The sequence below is a fragment of the Vipera berus genome (genome assembly GCF_964194415.1).
Source record: "Vipera berus genome assembly, chromosome: Z".
NCBI classification, from domain to species: domain Eukaryota; kingdom Metazoa; phylum Chordata; class Lepidosauria; order Squamata; family Viperidae; genus Vipera; species Vipera berus.
Genome location: NC_138205.1, coordinates 37,447,528 through 37,468,555, shown reverse-complemented (window position 1 = coordinate 37,468,555; position 21,028 = coordinate 37,447,528). Strand labels below are relative to the sequence as shown.

General features: G+C 40.1%; 2 protein-coding genes across 2 annotated transcripts in view; both read left to right on the top strand.

Moving 5' to 3' along the window:
- The window catches only part of LOC308679171 (signal transducer and activator of transcription 5B), a 55,900-nt gene extending 48,013 nt beyond the window's left edge, over positions 1 to 7,887 (top strand). The window contains exons 18-21 of the mRNA XM_081346509.1: positions 2,803 to 2,961; positions 5,290 to 5,317; positions 5,870 to 5,989; positions 6,660 to 7,887. The gene's annotated coding sequence lies outside the window, so the exon portion shown is untranslated. The remainder of the gene's footprint in view (positions 1 to 2,802; positions 2,962 to 5,289; positions 5,318 to 5,869; positions 5,990 to 6,659) is intronic.
- Positions 7,888 to 13,310: 5,423 nt separating this feature from the next.
- Positions 13,311 to 21,028, top strand: part of LOC308679177 (inactive phospholipase C-like protein 2) — a 68,212-nt gene continuing 60,494 nt past the window's right edge. The window contains exon 1 of the mRNA XM_081346516.1: positions 13,311 to 13,819. Coding sequence (XP_081202642.1) covers positions 13,595 to 13,819 — 225 coding nt within the window. The 5' untranslated portion in view covers positions 13,311 to 13,594. The remainder of the gene's footprint in view (positions 13,820 to 21,028) is intronic.

Sequence of the window (21,028 nt, the reverse complement as noted above, 5' to 3'; positions counted from 1 at the left end):
TTGAGGGCAGTGACTGGAGAGCAGTTCCAAGGATTTGACTGCTAAGTACAGAGGGGAAAAAAACCTTCTGACTTCTAACTGTCCCAACAAACTTTTATATTCCTCTGCTCTCCCCACATTGCCTCCTCATTAGGCTGAACAACTGGGAAAACAGATTCATATATGCACTATTTTTATACCTAGTATTCATTAAAGCTCAGATTATTTTAACAGTTACAGATTTTACATATATATCTGTGGGCCAGGTGCTATATTTAGAAAAATGGTCCAATTTCTAGTCCAGCCACAATTATATTTTTGTTGGGATTGACAAATTACCCAACAAAAGTCATGTGGGGCATGAGAGAGCTTATTTTAAAATATAAACATTAGGTAATTTTATCTAAGCAAAAATTTTTGCAACAGAGGAGCTTGATTACTTTTTACTCCTCAGGAACTCCCCCAACTGCTGATTGAGCTAGGAAAAAGCATGTTATATGTACTTTGCCCTGGCGGTAACTCTTATAACAACTGTTTGAAGGTTAGAAAATATATATATCTTTAGGGTAAACAAAGTCTAGTCACTTGGAAGTCATCCTTAAAGATCAGATATTGTTGAAACAATTTCTTGCTTTCTGCTAATATTGTGTTCTCAAACAAGTCATTTCTAGAAATAACTATGATACTCTTTAGGATAGTGTATTCATTATAGTGGAATCATCAGCAAATGCATCAATAGCTATTGTCTTTGGAAAATGGATTTCCCCCGCCCAAAATAGGGTTAGTTGCTTCACTACTATAACATACTTCTCTTGCTAATACCTGTGACGTAAGTAAATTTCTCTCCTAACTCCCTGCATTATTCTGAAAAACTGGTAGTTAAAATTTATACATACATATATATATATATATATATATATATATATATATATATATATATATATATATATATATATATATATATATATATATATATATATATATCTGACTGATGAGAACAAATAAGTTTGAAATAGCTATATTAGTTTCCCTTTAATTCTTTGTTAGCAATCCAAAAAATTTATATATATATATATATATATATATATATATATATATATATATATATATATATATATATATATATATATATATATATATATATATATATATATATATATATATATATATATATATATATATATATATATATATATATATATATATATATATATATATATATATATATATATAATTCCTTCTCGCCATAATACATTTATTTTCATCTTCTTTCACTGTGCAGTGATACAGTCATTGTTGCAGTCAGCAGTAGGCTCTTACAATATCTTTAGTATAAGAAAGTCCTGAGGACATGTCCTAGGACCATACAGTTATGCTACAGTAATAATTTAGTCTCTAGCGATCAAACCGGTCAGTCCTAGAGGAGATCAACCCTGACTGCTCTTTAGAAGGCCAGATCCTGAAGCTAAAACTCAAATACTTTGGCCACCTAATGAGAAGGAAGGACTCACTGGAGAAGAGCCTAATGCTGGGAAAGATTGAGGGCAAGAGAAGAAGGGGACGACAGAGAATGAGGTGGCTGGATGGAGTCATTGAAGCAGTAGGCGTGAGCTTAGATGGACTCCAGAAGATGGTAGAGGACAGGAAGGCCTGGAGGAACATTGTCCATAGGGTCGCGATGGGTCGGACACGACTTCGCAACTAACAACAACAAGCACAAATTAAATCTTTGAACTTTATTTGAACTTTATTTACATTAATTTCAATTTTTTCATTCATAGTTTTGAAATCCTTCTCCTGATAGTTTACTTTTTTCTCTCATTTTTGATTAGTCTTTTCATTGCCTTTATTTGAATGACTGTAGGCAATAATGCTTCTCAAATACCACTTTCTAAACTGGGATAGAATGTTCCTGGGAAGTATTATTTATACCCAGTTCAAAAACTTCTCATATCTTAGGCCAAACTGGTGCCCTCCAGATGTAATGGACACTAATACTTATCATTCCAGCTAGCAATTTATAGGGGTGGCTGACCTAGCCTCAACTTCCTTACTTTATTATACGTTAGCCGACTTTCTTTCAAACTAGTTTCCTGTCTCAAGATTCTTTTGAGGTTGCACACAAACATCCTTACTGTCCTTAAAGCAAATATTAATAATTTTATGTAGTTATTGTATCAGCACAATCTTACCAAGTCTATCAATGGAATTCACTTCCAAATAAAAATACAGAGCAGAGATGGTGAATTTGCAGAAGTGGTGAATTTGCAGTCTCCCAGATTTTATGGATTGCAGTTTCCAACATTCTGAACCATCATGATCAGTGGAAAGGGAAGGATAAGACTTGCAGTTTTCATAACTACATATGAATCACATAATTCATAATTCCCCATATCTTATTTTAATGATAAGTCATAGCAGCCTGGTTCACACACTGTGTTAAGCCATAAAGTATGGTCAACAAATCGTAACTGTGAAGGTTGTTGTTATCCAAAGCCAAATCAATCAGGTTATGATTTAGCACAACGGGTGGACCCCAGTTTTAATATATTTGCTGGTTCTGTTGTGTCTATAGTAGAAAACTGTCTCCAGCAGAGGAGTCTCCATTTCAGAAATTAAATTTTGGATTTCTGCACAAAAATGATACATTCTACTCCTGAGTTAAGGCCTTTTCCTGATCATAGTGGCATTTTCAACATAATATTTTAATTTGCATTTTTGTAGACTGCATACAATACCTGTAACTACCAATGTGCTCATCAATCTCTCTCCCCTGATATCTGTTAAACTTACTATACCATTTGACATTTATTTTTTAAAAAGAAAGAAATAAGACACCAGAGTTCTCTAACATTACCTTTATTGCTGGAAGTAATTCTGGACTCACACAGCCACAGAGACAAATTCTTAGAGATGATGACTGGCTGGCCCCAATGCTCTGGAAATATTTACATCTCTCCAGAAAAAAACCAAATACCTAAGGTAAGGTGCTAAACAATCACCATTTAATCTTGGATAGATGAATATTTGTAAGAGGCTGTTTGTACATGAGCAAGTCTACTTTGCATCTACTTTGCTGAGCCTGCTCACAATAGGTTTCAAAATCTCACACATCTACAGAGGCTCCCTACTGCCCATGATTTACATGACTTTTAGAAACCTGAGGTTTTATTGACCCCTTTCCTCCATAACAAGAACAACTCCCACCTTAACTAAGTTGTGTTCAAATGCCTTTGGTTGTTGTTCAAGAGCAGCACATAAAACTGACCCATAGGAATGCTTTCTGCTATATAAATTGGTATGCCCATTCAAAATGAAAAAAGATCTGCAACAAAGGTATGTTGTTAATGTTAATGGTGCTTCTGTTTAATTTAGTATAAATTGCACACATATTCTTGGTGGACTGTACCTACTTCATTTTCATTAGTCCAAATGAGTCTGGCTATTGTTTCATAGTGTGGAGGAAGATATCCATAAAACTGAGACATACAAACATTGCACTATTTTAAAGAATTGTTTTGCCAAATGTTTAAATGGTATAAAGAGTAAAATTTTCTGCTAAATATATTGTTTGTGTTTGAAAAAAACTTATGAAGCTAATGTATTCATTTTTGTTTTAAACTGTAAAAGGGAGAACAGCTTCAAGATATATTGCTTAAATGCTTTTAAGGGGTTTTTTTTGACACAAAAGCCATTTATGTGAAAAAATATCCTTTTTTGATGAAATATCCATGTTTTGAAAAAATGTTGTAATCTGTGCTACAATAAAGTATTGTCAGGATAGTAATGACTAATGTGGTTTTTAACTCCAGATACCCAGTATACTCAGAGGGAAAAATATTGTGCCTGTAACTGAACAAATATAATAACAATTTGGTCGAAATACTCATAACAAGAAACACGAGCTACAGAGTTTATGCACTAATAAATATTTGCAAAAGGAGTCCTTGAGACAAGTGGGAGACATAATGAGGAAGATCTGTATAGGTATTACATCATATCAGTGTGGCTATTTCATTGTCAAACAAGTGACACACTTCACACACCTGTCTTAATGCAATTTGGGGTTTTTTCCTCCTTGAGTAATTTAATGCAAGACTTTTGGCCATTTCAACTTTTGCGTATTGTAAAATACAATGTATTTCAAAGTTATACCACTATTAAGCCTTATTTGTGGACTATTATTTAAGAAACAACTAGCTGATAATGACATTTTTCCCAAACAGGAACTATGTTTTTCTTTTTGCTGCTTTTTTCAGGCTGCAGCTGAATTTTTTGAATATGAGCACATGATGCTTTACATATGAAAGTTGTGTTGATACATATTGTGCCACACAGAAAGCAGTTAAAACTATTGCTTTTTAATATATTTTAATTTTTTGGTAACTTTGTCCTTTATATGTGAAAATTCAGCTACATTATGGAAAAAAAATGGTGCTTAGGCATATTATAGGTTTGTGTTTTAAGGCAATAATTCAAACAATTCTGTAGTGCTATAAGACAAGGCTTTTCAACCAGTGGTACAGGTACCACCTGTGGTACATTGACACCTGGCAGGTGGTATGCGACCATCCTAGAAAAGTGGTAGCGGGGGAGGAGAATGAGCTGAACCGGTGGCAGCACTGAGCAAGAGGTGGATGGAGCTGCAGGGCTGTCAGGGCTCAGCAGAAGCACCAGGCTCAGCACCAGGCTCCAGCTGGAGCTCGGCACTGATCCTGGCGCTTCTGCTGTGCCCAGAAGATGGGCCGATCAGCTGGAATGTTGCAGCATATCTAGGGTCTTGTGATTTACATTCAGATGCTTGGCAACTGATTCACATGTCCCAGGGTCATGTGAAGTGACCAAAACCTGCTGCAACCACCCAGCAGAGAGGGGGGGAATAAAAACCAAACACCCTCCACCCCACTCCCACTGCCAATCCTCAACAGAAATGCTCACAACAATGAAAACCTCGGACAGGAGGAAGAGCGCTGCCAGGCGGGCAGGCAGATGTCTTGCTCGGCAGTGGCTTTGGGGGGCACTTTTTTCATTGCCATTGTAACTTCAAACAGTCACTAAGCGAACTGTTGTAAGTCGAGCACTACCTGTACTTCATCACTTTTTTCCTTTTTTTTTTTTTGGTCAAGTTTTTGACACCTTGCTAGGCGACTGGTGGTACTCAGATGTTGCCATATCCTAAAAGTGGTACAATGGGCGAAAAGGTTGAAAAGCCCTGCTATAAGACACCCTGGCTTATTTTTGAATAGCCATGCCTAGATTTGTAGAGCTTACTAAACCTGCATGACTCCTTCTATGTTTTCTGTGTTCCAGCTCCCTATTCTGTTGCCACCAATTTTCAGTAAGTAAATGGAGAGGAAAGCATTCGACTTAGAAAAAAATGAATGAGATTTTATAAATGGGAATAGATTAGTGGGTGGGCGGGCTTGTGGGTTGTTTGGTTGGTTGATAAATGGGGCAGAATCGTGCCACTGTAACACATATTGCTCCATCCTTTGATTAGTAAAGAATATTGCCTTTCTCAAAGCAAATAAATCATTTCTGATATTTCTGTCAACCATTTTTGGACATTTGGAATAATTTGGAATGCCTTTGGACATTCTGCCTCATGATTCGCAGTTTCTCTATTCTCTGGGACAAGTACGGTAGGAAGAATGAAAAACAGGCTAGCATTCTTCACTTGTATTCTTTTAAGCATTTTGCCTTAGAACGTTGGACCGAGCACTAACACACATTGAGGATAAATTAAGAACAGCCACTTGCATTCATTTCATTTTGCTTTATGAGAAGGGCATTCTGACAGTGGCTATATAATGCCTGGTGTATTGCGAGCCAAAACTATGCTCACATCAAATGTGTATCTATATTTCTACTTGTTTCCCATTCCTTGCAGCAGAAGGCAAAAAGGAATTCATCCCTACCATCTCATATATTAAACAATGCAGTCAGCAGAGAGCACTCAAATGTCTTTCTTTTTTCACCTTGGACAGGCATCTGGGCAACCTATAGCCAGGTAGTTTGTTCTCTCTAATCTACAATGGCAAGATCTCCAACCCTTTCTGCAATTTCAAATGTGTCAAAAAGAGTCCTTTTTCCTCACAGCAGAGCACACATTTCAGACCATCCAGTGCTGACATTGCCCTCTATATGTTCCACCAAAGCCTGCTTGTTTTCTCAGGCATGGCCGACTTCTACAGTATGTAGGCTGTGTTTACTGACCTCAATGGTTGTATATGCATGCCTGAGTCATTTTTTAAAAAGTGTCCAAAGATAAAGGGTGGCTGGGGTGGGGTAGGGTAGGGGAAAAAGAGGATGAGCAGCCAACTTGCATTGATTAAAAAGCAAATGTTATTTGCATTATACATTGGTTTCTAGTGACACCTATAAGAGCCTTGCAGAAACCTCTGTGTCTAACTGGGAGCAGCAGTCTTTCTTAAGTGCAAAATCAAGCTGTGGTCTCCTAAATGAGCAATGTAAACCCTGAATAAGGAGCGTGAACTCTCATGAGGGGATAGCATCTGTCCCCAAAGGAGTCAGCTATAGGGCAAGCAAGAACCTGTTACCTCAATTGTCTCTCTATGCTGGACAGTCTTAATCACAGTCTTAATCATTATACTGGCAAACTTGCAAAAATTCAAAGAAAAAGTTTTTGAAATAATTTTTTCTTATTTTTTCTTCAACAGTTTTAAATCAGCTATACTAGTGTTTTTCAGCCTTGATGATAGTTAAGATGTGAGGACATCAGCTGGCTGCAGAATTCTGGGAGTTGAAGTCTAAAGGTGCCAGATTGAAAAACACTGGCCTACACAATCAGGCAAATAAGGCTGTGCAAAGGTCTCAACTATACTTCCCATCCAGTTTGGCATGATAAGTCTCTTTGTGCCATTTAAGTCTAAACATCTTAACTGGCAATTTCACAAAGAGTCCTTTGTCTGAAGCTGCACTAAAACGGCTCTTGAGTCCCAGCCATCTGCAGGAAGGAAGGAAGGAAGGAAGGCAGAAAAGCGGTTTCACCTGGCAAGGAACATGTAAGAAGAGTTACATCTTGGGAAACTGGAAGTGATACTGCTTTAACTTAATCTTCTTCAACCTGTTGCCCTCTGGATGTACTGGTATCACAACTCCCAGACTATCTCTGGCAACATGAAGAATGGAAGGTTGCCTTTACTTGTATTGTCGGCATACTGTTCCATTCTGAGCCCCTGAAATGCTTGCTTAAGCTAGAGAGTGGTTAAATGGTTTATTAAATAGTCCAAACCATCATTTAGGCTACTGGCTTCCAAAGTCAAATTCTTTTCTAAAACATCTGGAGAACTATAGATCACAATATCCCTCACCATCGGCCATCTTGAGAGATGCTGTTGGGAATTATGTTTTAGCTGCATTTGAGGAACCCATGTTACCCACCAGTGTTCTGAGGGCAACTAATGCACTTCATTGTTGCATTCACAATATATACTGTATTGCTATTTTTCTATTAATTGAAAAAACTTCAGACTTCAGTAGACCTAAGGTGCTGGTACTTACCTTTAAAGCCCTACATGGCTTAGGCCCGGGATACTTGCAGGACTGTCTGCTACCGGGGACGACTTCCCATCGCCCAGTGCGCTCACACAGAGAGGGCCTCCTCAGGGTGCCGTCGGCCAGACAATGTCGGCTGGCGACCCCCAGGGGGAGAGCCTTCTCTGTGGGAGCACCAGCCCTTTGGAACCAGCTTCCCCTTGAGCTTCGGATGGGCCCGGACCTCCGGTCCTTTCGCCGCGACCTCAAAACCTTTCTCTTCCATCAGGCTGACCTGGATTGATGATGGGTTTTTAAATATGTTTTAATTTTTAACTGTAGTTAATTTATTTTGGGGCTGTTATTTAATTCGTTTTTTAATTTTTGTACTGCTGTTTTTTATTGTTGTAAGCCGCCCTGAGTCCTTTGGGAGATAGGGCGGCATAAAAATAAATAAATAAATAAATAATATGTTGTATGAACTGAACCGTGTTTCATTGAGTAAGCTACAATTAAACAAACAATGGCTTAACACACTGGTTGAACATTCCAAATGAGGTAGTGTTTCAAAAAACAACAACAGAGAGAATGGGACTGAAAGGTGAAAAAAAATCTCAAGCTTGAGCACCACCTCTTAAAATTAAGTCTTGATTCTTAAGTAATAGGCAGCTACTTATAATTCAAGAAAATAAGAAATCTGACAGGAGTAATGGACTGGACCTATTTCCTACCTTATTTCCTTCAGCTGCTGCCACTTGATGAAATGGCAGTTGCTGGTTACAGCTGTGTGTGTTTGGGGGGGGGAACAGGGAGTTGTGGGTTTTTTTTCAGGCAAACTTTCGTGTGTGGACCTGCAAGCATGGAGCTACTCTTCCAGCTTTGATACCATAGCTGGTGTTCAGTTTGTTGACATACTTTTTCAAACAGTATGTGGTAAATATGAATGATCTCTGTTGACCAAACTAAACATTTTCTTATAAACTGAAAGATAATAGGTTCATAAAAGGGACGCGGTGGCTCAGTGGGTTAGGACGCTGAGCTTGTCGATCAGAAGGTCGGCAGTTTGGCGGGTCGAATCCCGAGTGCCGCGTAACAGAGTGAGCGCCTGTTACTCGTCCCAGCTTCTGCCAACCTAGCAGTTCGAAAGCACGTAAAAAGGCAAGTAGAAAAATAGGGACCACTACGGTGGGAAGGTAACAGCGTTCCATGCACCTTTGGCGTCTAGTCATGCCGGCCACATGACCATGGAGACGCCCTCGGACAAGCGCTGGCTCTTCGGCTTTGAAACGGAGATGAGCACCGGCCCCTAGATCTGGAAACGACTAGCACGCATGTGCAGGGGAACATTTACCTTTACCTTTTTAACAGGTTCATGTAGTGCATAATGTGGTTTGCTGTTTTTTTGATTTAGCATGTTGTATAATTTCCATCACCACTGCCATTTGAAATCATGATTTATTACATGGCATATTAGACAAATTCAGCCAAGGGTACTTTATTATATAAACTAAAGCTATCAGGTATAGGTTGCAAACATATAAATGACTTCTAGAGGGCAGCAAAGAATAAGATTTTTCTCCATCTCTTTCCTACGGTATTATCTCATGATCTTTCAGACTTTTTGCATCCCAGCTTTAGTATCCTTGAAACAAATCTTCTTTAGTGATGGGTAAATTTAGTCAGTAGTCTTGCTTGTTTAACCTATTAAGTTGTTTAAAAGAATAGCATGTTGATCAAACCTTGAGTGCAACATCTCAGCTTACACTTTGTATCCAGTGTTTGTTCTTAGATAATATAATATCCCAAAACTTTAGTTCCTTATTTTGTGCACACTTGGAAGTGAAAATTCCTAAGGTCAGCAGCGATTTTATTTTAAATGTAAAATGTCCTACACAAGAACAAAAACAAAAGGGATTTTTGCTCCTTTTTTGCCTACTAGTGAGTTTCACCCATTTGTTTTGGCTGTTGCATCTGCAAATGTATGTATAATCTGGACCCTTTTAGTCAGAGATGACATCTGGCAACTGACTGGACAAGTCCCTGCAGTTTTCTTGGAAGTGGTTTGCCTCTGCCTCTTTCTTAGGGCTGACAGACAGTTAATTTGATGCCTAAAATAGAACTAGAACTGTAGCCTGATGCCTTAACTACTGCATCAGACTGACTCTTGCAAATATATGTAGCGATGCTATAATCGCATGATTATCTTTGTATACATTCTCCATGATACAATTATTCAATATTTATGTAATTTTCTTTATATTCAGGTAATTGAGTCACTGATTAATAAAAGTTTGCAGAAACTGCCTATATAAATTTATCCATAGTCAGGTAGAATTTTTTTTATTATTACAGGTGGCAGGCAAAAAAGAAAGCAGAGCACAGGAGGATATCCTGTGTGACCATGGCAAAAGTAGCTAACTTGGCTAACCGTTGGGCACAATTGCTCCCCAACATACCAGAATTGCTCAAGTACTTTAATCCTGGTTTCTACCAGTTCAGACTTTGCGTGTCATGCAAAAGCATTTATTTTCTCATTTTGACCATTATTAGTTAATATTTTACGGGCTGGTAAAATGGATTTATTTGAAGATGATTCTACCTAGTAAAGGTGAAATGCTGTGAGATAGCTTGTAGATTAGTGTTTTTTTTTCTTTTTTGATTTGCCTTCTCTTTCATATAAATCATGATTTATCAATGCCATCAAGTCAGTGTCAACCCCTTAATGAATGCACTGATAGACTTTATTCAGGATGAATTAATCATATATAATGATTTAATATTAAATGCACAGATGTTGTGATTCAGAGCATACCTAACATCCCGGATGTAGGCTTTGAAGTTATATAGAATTTGTTGTGGTTATAAAATAGAAAATGAGATAGGGGATATGGATGGAGTAGAGAACATTTAGAATAATTGGGCAGAAGAGAATCAATAATAGTCTCCTCATAGTTCAGCTCTAGATTTGATTTTAAATGCCACCATTGCATCCTTTACTAACATGCTTTAAATGGAGGTACCTGCCATCTGGAATTCTTGGGCAACCGCTAAGTTTACAGAGGTTTCCCATTATGGGCCCTCTGGCATCCCAAAATAATAAGGTAGCTATGTCTAATTGGACTGCCATAATTATAATCTCCTTCAATCAGAACTAGCCCTGCTATTCAACAGTGAAACAGATGCTTCAGGCAGAATGCTTTGGAAAAAGCAGCACAGTAGAATAGCATTATATGTCCCACACGGTCTACCTTGCTGCCACTAAACTGATGCTGTGGGAAATTTAGTCCTGTTGCTAGTGTAAAAATAACATTCAGCAGTTAGCCAGATAGATAATCTCCAGGGTACAGAGTCTGGAGAAAAGACTTTATCCTTAGGTAGTCACCATTTGGGGCCATCACAGGATCTTAAATGGAAGCGAGAGTCTTGATGAAGAGCTCTTGATGGGGAAAAAAAACTGCTCATCTCCTAGTATAGCTTACAAGGGCTCACCAGCAGAGACGGGGACCAACTGAAGACACTTTGTCCAAGGACTCCAAACACAAAACAGCCTTGTTAAGAGAACTGCCCTTCTCAAGTCACAGGCCATCTGTTTGTAAGATGCTGCTATAATCCCAGCTACTCACTTTTGAGTAATTAACTCTCAGGAATGGATATGGCAAATTTGACATTGTGTATTCAAGATGATAGATGATGAGGGGAGGGTTGATCATGTACAAGGACTTAAGATAACTTGGTTAACATTATGCTAAGCTATGATTTGCTGAACAATTATTGAGGCTCACATAATGTATTCAGGTGTCAATCAAGTATTACAAATCATAATTGCAAGGGGGAAATGGGAAATAAAATATGCTTGATTTGATTTGGGGTTAGGGTGAGCCCAGATTATTGTGACTGTCAAGAAACCAAACTTAAGGTAATTATGCTTCATAGTGTCTTTATGCTAACCCAGGGCTTTTCAACCTTTTCACCCATTGTACCACTTTTAGGATATGGCAACGTCTGAGTACCACCAGTCGCCTAGCAAGGTGTCAAAAACTTGATGACCAAAAAAAAAAAAAAAAGAAATAAGTGATGAAGTACAGGTAGTCCTCGACTTACAACAGTTCACTTAGTGACTGTTCGAAGTTACATTGGCACTAAAAAAAGTGCCCCCCAAGCCACAGCCGAGCAAGACACCTGCCCGCCTGCCCACCTGGCGGCCCTCTTCCTCCTGTCCAAGGTTTTAATTGTTGTGAGCATTTCTGTTCAGGATTGGCAGCGGGGGTGGGGTGGGGGGGTATTTGGTTTTTATTTCCCCCCCTCCCTCTGCTAGGTGGTTGCAGCAGGTTTTGGTCACTTCACAGGACCCTGGGACACTGTGACCATCATAAATATGAATCAGTTGCCAAGCATCTGAATGTACAGTAAATCACAAGACCCTGGAGATGCTGCAACATTCCAGCTGACCGGCACTTCTTCTGGGCTCAGAAGCGCTGAGCTCCAGCTGGAGCCTGGCGTTGATCCTTGCACTTCTGCTGAGCCCTGACAGCCCTGCAGCTCCATCCGTCTCTCGCTCAGGCTTGTGTGGTGCTGCCACCCTTTCAGCTCATTCCCCTCCCCTGCTAGCACTTTTCTAGGATGGTCGCATACCACCTGCCGGATGCCAATGTATCACAGGTGGTACCCGTACCACTGGTTGAAAAGCCCTGTGCTAACCTATCTTCCCCAGATACATTGAACAGTAGCTATGGTTAATGATAAGGAAGATGTGGAATACAAAATCTGGGGTTTCAGAAGGTTAAGGTAGGTAGTAGTAATTTGTATAGGAAATTGCATTAAGACTGTTGACTCAGTACTAAGCCAGAATATGAATTTATGGTGCCAAATAATTATAAGGCAATATCTCCATGGTGCCATGCTCCCAGTGGCGTAGCGTGGGGGGTGCAGGGGGGGCCGGCCACACCGGGCGCAACATCTGGGGGGGCGCGCTCCGATCCGATCCGCCGGGTCGCCGCCCACTGTGGAGGGGTGTGTGTGCAAATTACTTGCCTTGCCCCGGGTGCTGACAACCCACGCTACGCCACTGCATGCTCCATTGTGTCAGATTGCATCTCCCATAGTTGCCAGTCATTATGGCTGCTTGTCGTACTTCTTTTGGAACCATAAGAGTTATTTTCCTGCCTACCTGGAGAGAATCAATTTAGGAACAATGGGACTGTCTGTGAATGGATATCTGTACATTTTTTTCTGAGAATACTTACCTCCTTTGTGGACAAAAATGTTAAATTAAGAAACTGCTCCAGGGAAATTCTTTAAAAACTTTTGGGTACTGCGACTGTATAAGCCTAATTTAACTGGTAACCCTATTAATTTTTTTTAAAAAATAAACGCAGTGAAATAGGAGAAAGGATATCCGCAATTCTACGCCTCTGCCCCACGAAGCGTGTGTAATACAGGGAGGGGAGTCTGATGGAGCGGAACTCAAACCCAGTATTGTTAGAAGGCCCGATTCTTACACGGATACACTTATCTTCTCTTGGCAGCTTTAGGTTAGGTCGCCTGGGGTGTCTCGGGTTTATTCCCAGTGACATGCAGGTCATTTGATCCTGACAGCAGCTGCTGGCTGAGCGTATGAACTGTTTTAACTAAAAAGAATTCCATTCGAACTACATAAAAGAAAGATGTGTTTGTATATATTTTAGCCTAGCGCGGCGGCGAGGGGGGAGGTGTCGCCTTTCCAAGCGCACGTTCGAATTTAACGCCCGGCACAACCGCGGCGAGACGTGGCGTGGCGCTTGCACAGGCGCGCGCGGCTCCACCACGCGGGGCCGCAGAGCATTTGGAGATAGAGATTGAGAGGGGCGGCCGTGCTTTGCCTGGCTCCGCCCCGGTCATCCCTCTACCCCGGCGGCGGCATCAGCGGAGGTAGCGTCTCCTCGATCGTTCCCTGCGTCCGATCCTCCTTCCTTCGCCGGCAAAGCAAAGCAAATCGAAGCGAGCAAGGCACGCTGACGCCGGAGCACGAGTGAGAGCGCTTGGTGGCTGGAAACGCACAAGGCGGAGGGCGCCACTGGGGCAGCCGTTGAGTACTCTTGCCGGGCCGGGCCGGTGCGGCTGCTGGGAGCCCCTGGGGGGGATGGCGGACGGGACTCCTTGCGTTCCTCCTTCGGGGTCGCCCCGGGCCGGGCCCCCCCGCGTCCCGCTGCAAGAAGAAGGTGTTGCGGCCGCTGTGGAACCTCTGGACGACCTGAGCTCGCCATGTTCCGTTTCGGGCAGCTCTGCGGGTACCAGCCGCGACAACTCGGCCGAGAGAGAGCCCCCCGGCGTGGCCAAGGCTGCCCCTGCCGCTGGCATTATGAAGGTGGGTCCCGATCGCTTGCGCCTCCTCCCGCCCCGCCACCTTTCTATAGGGAGGCTCTTGCTGTCGATTCTTTCGGCGTAACGTCTCTTTCCTTTATAAATAGCAATCCCACTGGGATTTCCCACCACCCCAATCCACAAGGGCAACCTACCTGAACTTAAGCCAATTTCTTCTAGCCCGCAACCTGAATATCTCCGGTTCTGCCCTCATCTGACCTTCTAAATTAACCGAGGGACTAGAGATTCCTAACCGATTTGTTTTTCCTTCCATGCAGCAGCGTCCCTTCTTCTGAATGCCCTTTACTAAACTTCCTCCCATTTCTAAAACAACAGGTTCTGAGACTCTTGCTATGAGTAGGTGTATGTATCTGGGTTGTGTGTGTGTGGGAAAATACTTTGGTTTTTTACTTTGTTTGCTAAACGGAGAGGAAAAGGCACTCTGCATGTGCACAAAGGTGCTGTCTCCTCATTCTTGTCTGATATTCTGAAGATTGATGTGGATGTGAGTGGTGTGTGATCAAGAAAGAGATTGGGGATTCAACCCTACTTCTGATTAATACAATCTCTCTCTGCGAAATTTCATAACTATTCTTTATTTCATATGCTCAACCCAGTCTGAACATTCACATTAGTTCATATGATGGACTTAACCAGGTCACTTGCAATCTAGGCACTGCATTTAAAGAGCATGCTATGCTTGTTTAATTCAGTTTGGGTTTTTTGTGGGGGGTTTTTTGGTTTGACATGTTCAAATCCAGTCTATTTGATTAATTCAAAGTCACGTGTATTAGCCAAATCCCTAAAATGGGTAAATTCAGTAACCAGGTAAAGAGTGTTATGTGAACCCAGCTTCTTTGTTCCCTGAAGCTGGATTGCTACTCTTTATCACCCTCCTGCAGAAGACTGCTTTGAACCCCTCATAATTTTGCTTTCTCCTTCCTGTAATCTCCTTAGCTCATTCAGAATGTTTATTTGAAAAGTCATTTCACATACTTTTATCCTGCTGCTTTGAAGTTCTACTAGAGATGCATTTGAAAGTCTGGTTCCTATATGTATAAATGTTGTTTGATTTTTCTGTGTTAGTTCAGTGGTTATGGCTGAGGAGGCAGCTAAGTTAAGCCTTTGAGCCCACCTCAAAAAAACTAATGGATTTGAACTGGTATGCATATTGTGACTGTCACTAATATTAGTTGCAGATACACATGCCATAGTACCCTGCTATTGTAACCGTCAAGTGATGAAAGACCAAAAAGTGATTCAAGTGGAAGATTTTTTTCATCCACTTCATTTTTTGGTAACCCTTCTGTAATTATCCCTATTAATGCTGCCTTGCAGGATTATCTTATGTGGGAATCACATGTTCATAGGTAGTCTTCAACTTATGACTATAATTAGAACCAGGCAACGTAAGTTCTTGCAGCCATAAGTCAAGTTGGACCCAATTTTACAACAATTTTTACAGCTGCTGTTAAGCAAATCTTCATGGCTGTTAAGCAAATCACATAGTTGTTAAGTGAATTCAGTGTTTCCAATGGACATTTTTTTTGCCAGAAATCAGCAAAAAAGGTCACAAACACAATCACATGATTGCAGGACACTGTAGCTGGTTGTTAAATGCAAGCTGATTGCCAGGTGCTTGAATTGCAATCACATGACTGCAGGGATAGTGTGTAACAGTGAGTACAGATTTTAAGTCACTTTTTTCCAAGGCTGTTTTAATGTTGAACCACCATTAAATGAACAGTTGTAAGTTGAGGACTACCTGTAACATGGCTCTCCATAAGGGGATTGGTGCTTGCAATCCCTGCCATTTTATATGCATTCTTGAACTTGTATAATTTAATGGGGTATCTTTCACATGTTTATATTTCTACAAGTTCGGCAGTCCAACACCTGAATAATTTCCAATGGCAAGAAGCACATTGAATTCAAGTCTTGCTGATGGTTGTGACTGTTTTTTTAATAAATGAGGTGCATATGATATACAATAAATAAAGAACATAGACCTATGAATTGGCTCATTACGAGGTCGTCTCCATAGCTAACATGAGATTTCCAGTCTATGTCTGTAAGGAATTAAGGATGATCATTATTCTACTTTAACAAACCTGGTTTAATTTTTCATATCATATTCTCTTATATTGTTTCTCATACCAGGGTGTTAGCATTGTTACTAGATCCCTAAATCATATTCATTAGGAAGAGGAGGATTATGGATCATAGGGGGGACCCCAAGACATCAAACCACCAAAAAAAAGTCAACTGAAAGTCATGAAGGCCAGCTTCTGCAGCAGAAGTGAGAGCCCCACACTGCTCCACAATGTATGAATCAACTCAGTCTCCTGAGGGAGTGTTATCTATGGCTGCATATGGTGATGAGGTTTCTCCCCCCCTCCAGTTTTCCAGCAAAGCTTTTTACCTAGGCTTGATCCATTCAGCTGGAAGAGCCAGAGCATGAGCTGAATCATCATCATTCCTTCACATGATCAGGTGGCCATAAAGGTGCTAGCCTATCAGTTAACAGGAGATGTCTTCTGCAAATTAGCCAAAGCCTTGTAGGAAGACAAAAATTGTTTTCTGTCCTTGAACCCCCTTCCCTTTTGTGAAGTGGTCTCAGATTCCCTTGGGCTATTTATGTCTTGTTTACTCAAACTGAAGGGATCAAGGCCATTTCACTTTGGTGGAGCCAAGGAAACAGAGGGTTTAACGTGATCTTTATGAGTTGGTGGGAGTTTGTAATCCTGTGGGTGGGTCTCAGCTCTGTGAAAAATCTCTTCCTAGAGATTCTGCTGGTTTCATTCTATGACAGATGAGTCTGAATAGAGAAGGGCTGTCAATGTTATTTGATGTGTTTGGGGCATTAGTGCACCTTCACAACTTGACATGTTAAATGTTGGTTTCATTCAATGCAATGAATAATTGCCTTTCACCATTGCAGCCTTCCCAAGGCTTCTTAAGGTAGAAACCTATATCTCTTATAAGAGATTAACAATGCCTTAAATCAATTTCAGTGCCATATTTTCACAAAAGAATGATTGAAAGAAGCCAAATCCATAACACTAAAGGCAGCCTGAGCTATCAAAAATGAGCGCAGTATATTTTTAAAAAATCCAGATAAAAGTAAAAGAAAACTAGTAATCTTTAAAGCATTATTAAAGGTAAAGTCAGTGCAGAGTGCAGAGAATAAAAGTTACTTTAAATCCTAATGAGTCAAATTATAAATTTGATGAAGGGACCTGCAACTCACATCCCTTACACTTTTTAATGGAAAACCTGCTACCTCCTGACGTTTTACTACTATGGATTAACCAGGCTCTTTTAACATTGCCCACGTTGAATTAGCATTACCTTTGGAAGTAACATTTACATGCCTTCATTTTTGAAAGAGATATTGTGGACCACAGCTCCCACAGGCCTTTGCTATTGACTATGATGGTTGAGGTTAATGGGAGCTAAAGTCCAAACATCTGGAGAGAGCCAGATTGTCTGTCTTTGATTAGAAGCTCCTAAGGTGTTGCTGAGAGCATGCAGAGAATCTGTTGCCTATTTGAGCAAAAAGGCCTTCCTGCTTCTCTTGAGTGCTGGGTTGATATGCTGTGTTCTGAGCTTCATTTTAAAGCAAACACATGGGAATGCAGTGACTCAAGCCTTCCTAATAAGTTTTTCCCACCAACTGAGAAAACTTTGTGGATTCCACGTTGCTGAAATTAAAAATATCAATATCTCAGGTAAAAAGAAGGAAGTTTTTGTGATTCTTTGGAATATTTGTGAATAGAAAATGTGCTGAGATACTATAAGTTTTACAGGAAATTGCTGCATCAGAGGCATGTGGACAGTTATGGAATTCTCTAGGAAAATCTAGGAAAAGTAGTATAGATTTCCACAAAACAGGATGACCTTTAAAAGCCCTTTTCTAGTGCTATCTTCACATCTCTGGCAAGAGCACCCCTTTCTTCATAGCCTTTAGGCAGATAAGGAAAGATGTTAAGGCAGAGGAAGGCAGGAGATAAAAAAGCTTTGTTTTTGGTTTCTGATCCTGCCTAAGATTAATTTTAAACCTCCCTCCTATTTGCAGTTAATACAGAAATTAAATCAGATAACAACTAATGTGCTAGAAAACAACATAATTAAACAGGAACTTCGTCAATTAGAAAAAATAGATCTGTATTTGTAAAAATAGTATCTGAGAAGAATTTTAAAATTGTAGCTGATCATGAGGTAAATATGAGTCAACAATGTGATGTGGTTGCAAAAATGTAGATGTGATTTTAGGCTGCACCAGTGGAAGTATAATTTCCAAATCATATGTAAGAGATATGTTATATTCTGCATTGGCCTTGAGTACTATATCCAATTTTGGGCACCACTATAAAAAGTAAATTTGTCTAACAGGATTGGGAAAGGTACAAACAAGAGCAATGCAAATGGCTAGGTGACTGCTTTCATGATGAGAAAGTGGAAGAACTGGATATATTTATCCTTTAAAAAAATTGCCTGAAGAGGAATACAATTCCTCTTTTCACATATCTAGGAATGTCAGAAGATGGCCATTATATTAGAAATAGGATATTGAATCATGGATTTCTATTACAGGAAATGTTAGGAAAGTCTTTTTAACAGAAACAGCAATTCAAAAATGAACCAATGTTTACACTTTTTTTGGAGGGGGGAATGAGTTCAAAAAGAGTCTGAATGTGATGCAGAGATTCCTGCAATCAACATTTCTCTACTTTTTAAACTGTTTATGATTTTCTGGTGCTAATATATAGATTACACCAGATAGAATGGCATCATTGATAGAAAGTAACAAATGAGTGTTGGCAGACCTATGACCTTTTTAATATTATTGAACTACATTCCTGTTATCCTTCTCCATTGGCTTTACTTCCACATGTATTTTGGATCTCGATAAAAGGACTTTGACTAAGATAGCTTCCAAAATCAATCTCAGATTATGAACTTCCATGTGATCTCCCACTTTCTTTCTTAAACTGCATACTATCAAAGCCACTTGTGTTCCACCATATTGCCACCTGTAGCTGCAATGGCTGGATCCGCTCTTCATTCTGCCTCTCTGTTGTATTGTGCAGATGTGATAGATTAGTTTTTCAATAGTAAAGAAGATGTTTTTATTGAAGTCACCCAATATGATACCATTATTTGTTATTATTTTACATGCTAGTACTAGTTTATGATTTAATATATCAAGGGGCCATCACTAGACCCAACTAATCTGGAGAGCCTTTGTTAGCTTCCAACTTTCTCTTTTTAGGTTGCAGAGAAAGCAGTTGTATGGCAGTTTCAAAGGACCCCGGAAGAAGTGGATTATCTGGATCCCTTTTAATCGGGCTAGCATATGCATAGTGCATACATCTTTGCTCTTCTTGATATATCATTGGCCTTCAACATTGTCAATTATGGCATCCTTCTGGCAACACTGTGTGGTACTAGTTCTCTTCCTTCCTCCATGGTTGGTTCCAGCAGATATTGATAGGAGAGGAGAGATCCAGTCCATGGCCCCTGTTTTTTGGGGTATTACAGGGCTCAGTTCTCCCCCCCCCTCTTATTTAACAACTACATGAGGCCATTGGGTGAGGTGAGTTGACAGTTTGGGGTGAAGTATCATCAATATGCTGATGATACCCAGATTTATATCTCCACCTTGGTCTACTCTGGACACCCTATCTCAGTGCCTGGAGGCTGTAGGGGTATGGATGAGGCACAGTGGACATTGGCTCAACCCAAACAAGACTGGGGTAGCTTTGGGTGTTTAGCCTTTCTGCTACAAAGTTTTTTCTACCTTTGGCCCTGGAATGGGATGGCACTGCCTCAGAAAGGTCTGATACACAATCTGGGGGTCCTGTTGAATTCAAAACTCCTGCTGAAAGAGTAGGTGGTAGTTGAAGCTGGAGGGTCTTTGCACACCTTCAAATTATGTGCCAGTTGCACTCATTAATGCACTGGGAGGCTCTGCTCACTGTCATTCATGTCCTTGTGATCTCTTGCTTGGACTAGTACAATGCACTCTACATAGGGCTGCCCTTGAGACACATTCAGAAGCTTCAGCTGGTACAGAATGCTGGTGATTGGGTTGCAAATAGTGTTGGCTATTCAGCAAATGTAACACCATTATTGCCAGTGTGTTTCTGGGTGCAATTCAAGGTACAGGTTATCACCTTTAAAGCCCTTCATGGTTTAGGACTGGGTTACCTAAGGGACAGTCTTCTTCCACTCATTTCTACCTGTCCAATCTGGTCCAGCAAAATGGGCATTCTCATCCTCAGGTTCCATCAGCCAAGGAATGCCAATTGTTGGGTAGTAGGAGGCAATCCTTCTTTGCTGTAGTAGCTGCCCTCTTAATCATCCTCCTTCCTGAGATTAGGAAGCCCTAATCTGCTGGCTTTTTGGAAGGATTTGAAAACCTGGTTATATGCCCATACCTGGGGGTCCTGAGTGTGTGAAGGTCCCTTTTCCTGGTTATGCTGACACCAATGGATTATAATACCTTTTGGCTGGTCTTTGTATTTGATTTCTTTTCGTATCATGTTTTAATTGTTTTTAATATTGTGTGTTTCCCAGAGTTCACTGGTTTGATGGGTAGCTTTAGAAATTGAACTAAGAAATAAAAATAATAATTAGTTTATTCTGAGATAAATAAATACTAAATTGTAATTAGTTTATTCTCTGAGATAGATCTTTGTGTAGTAAGCCATAATATCCATACATGAAAAAAGGTATTAGCAGATTGAAAGGACATTCAGGTTTGTAGAAGATCCTCCAGCTAATTTTGTTACCATTTGATTTGATTCTAAAGAGAAAGATCTCAAAACAAACTAGTGAGATCCAGCATGCTCAGGATGCATAGAATGATAATTAATGTTCGTGGTAAAAAAACCCTCAGAAATAAATAGCTTTGTATTAGGTCCCATTTGGAATCAAATGTATGAAATCAAATATCGCTATTTTTTAGATTCTGCATGTACATGAAAAAAGATTAAAAAAGGTCGACTTTGTCAAAAGTTTTTTTTTGGATGATGATGATAACTTTATTGTCACTTTGAATGTACACCAATCGGCATACATCAAAATGAAATTTTGTTGCATACAGCTCTCAAAGGGTCACCACCTCCGATATATACTCCTTGTTCGTGGCCCGCTCAAATTTCACATTGTCCATTTTAGTCTCTAGGGAGTGAACAATGGCACACAG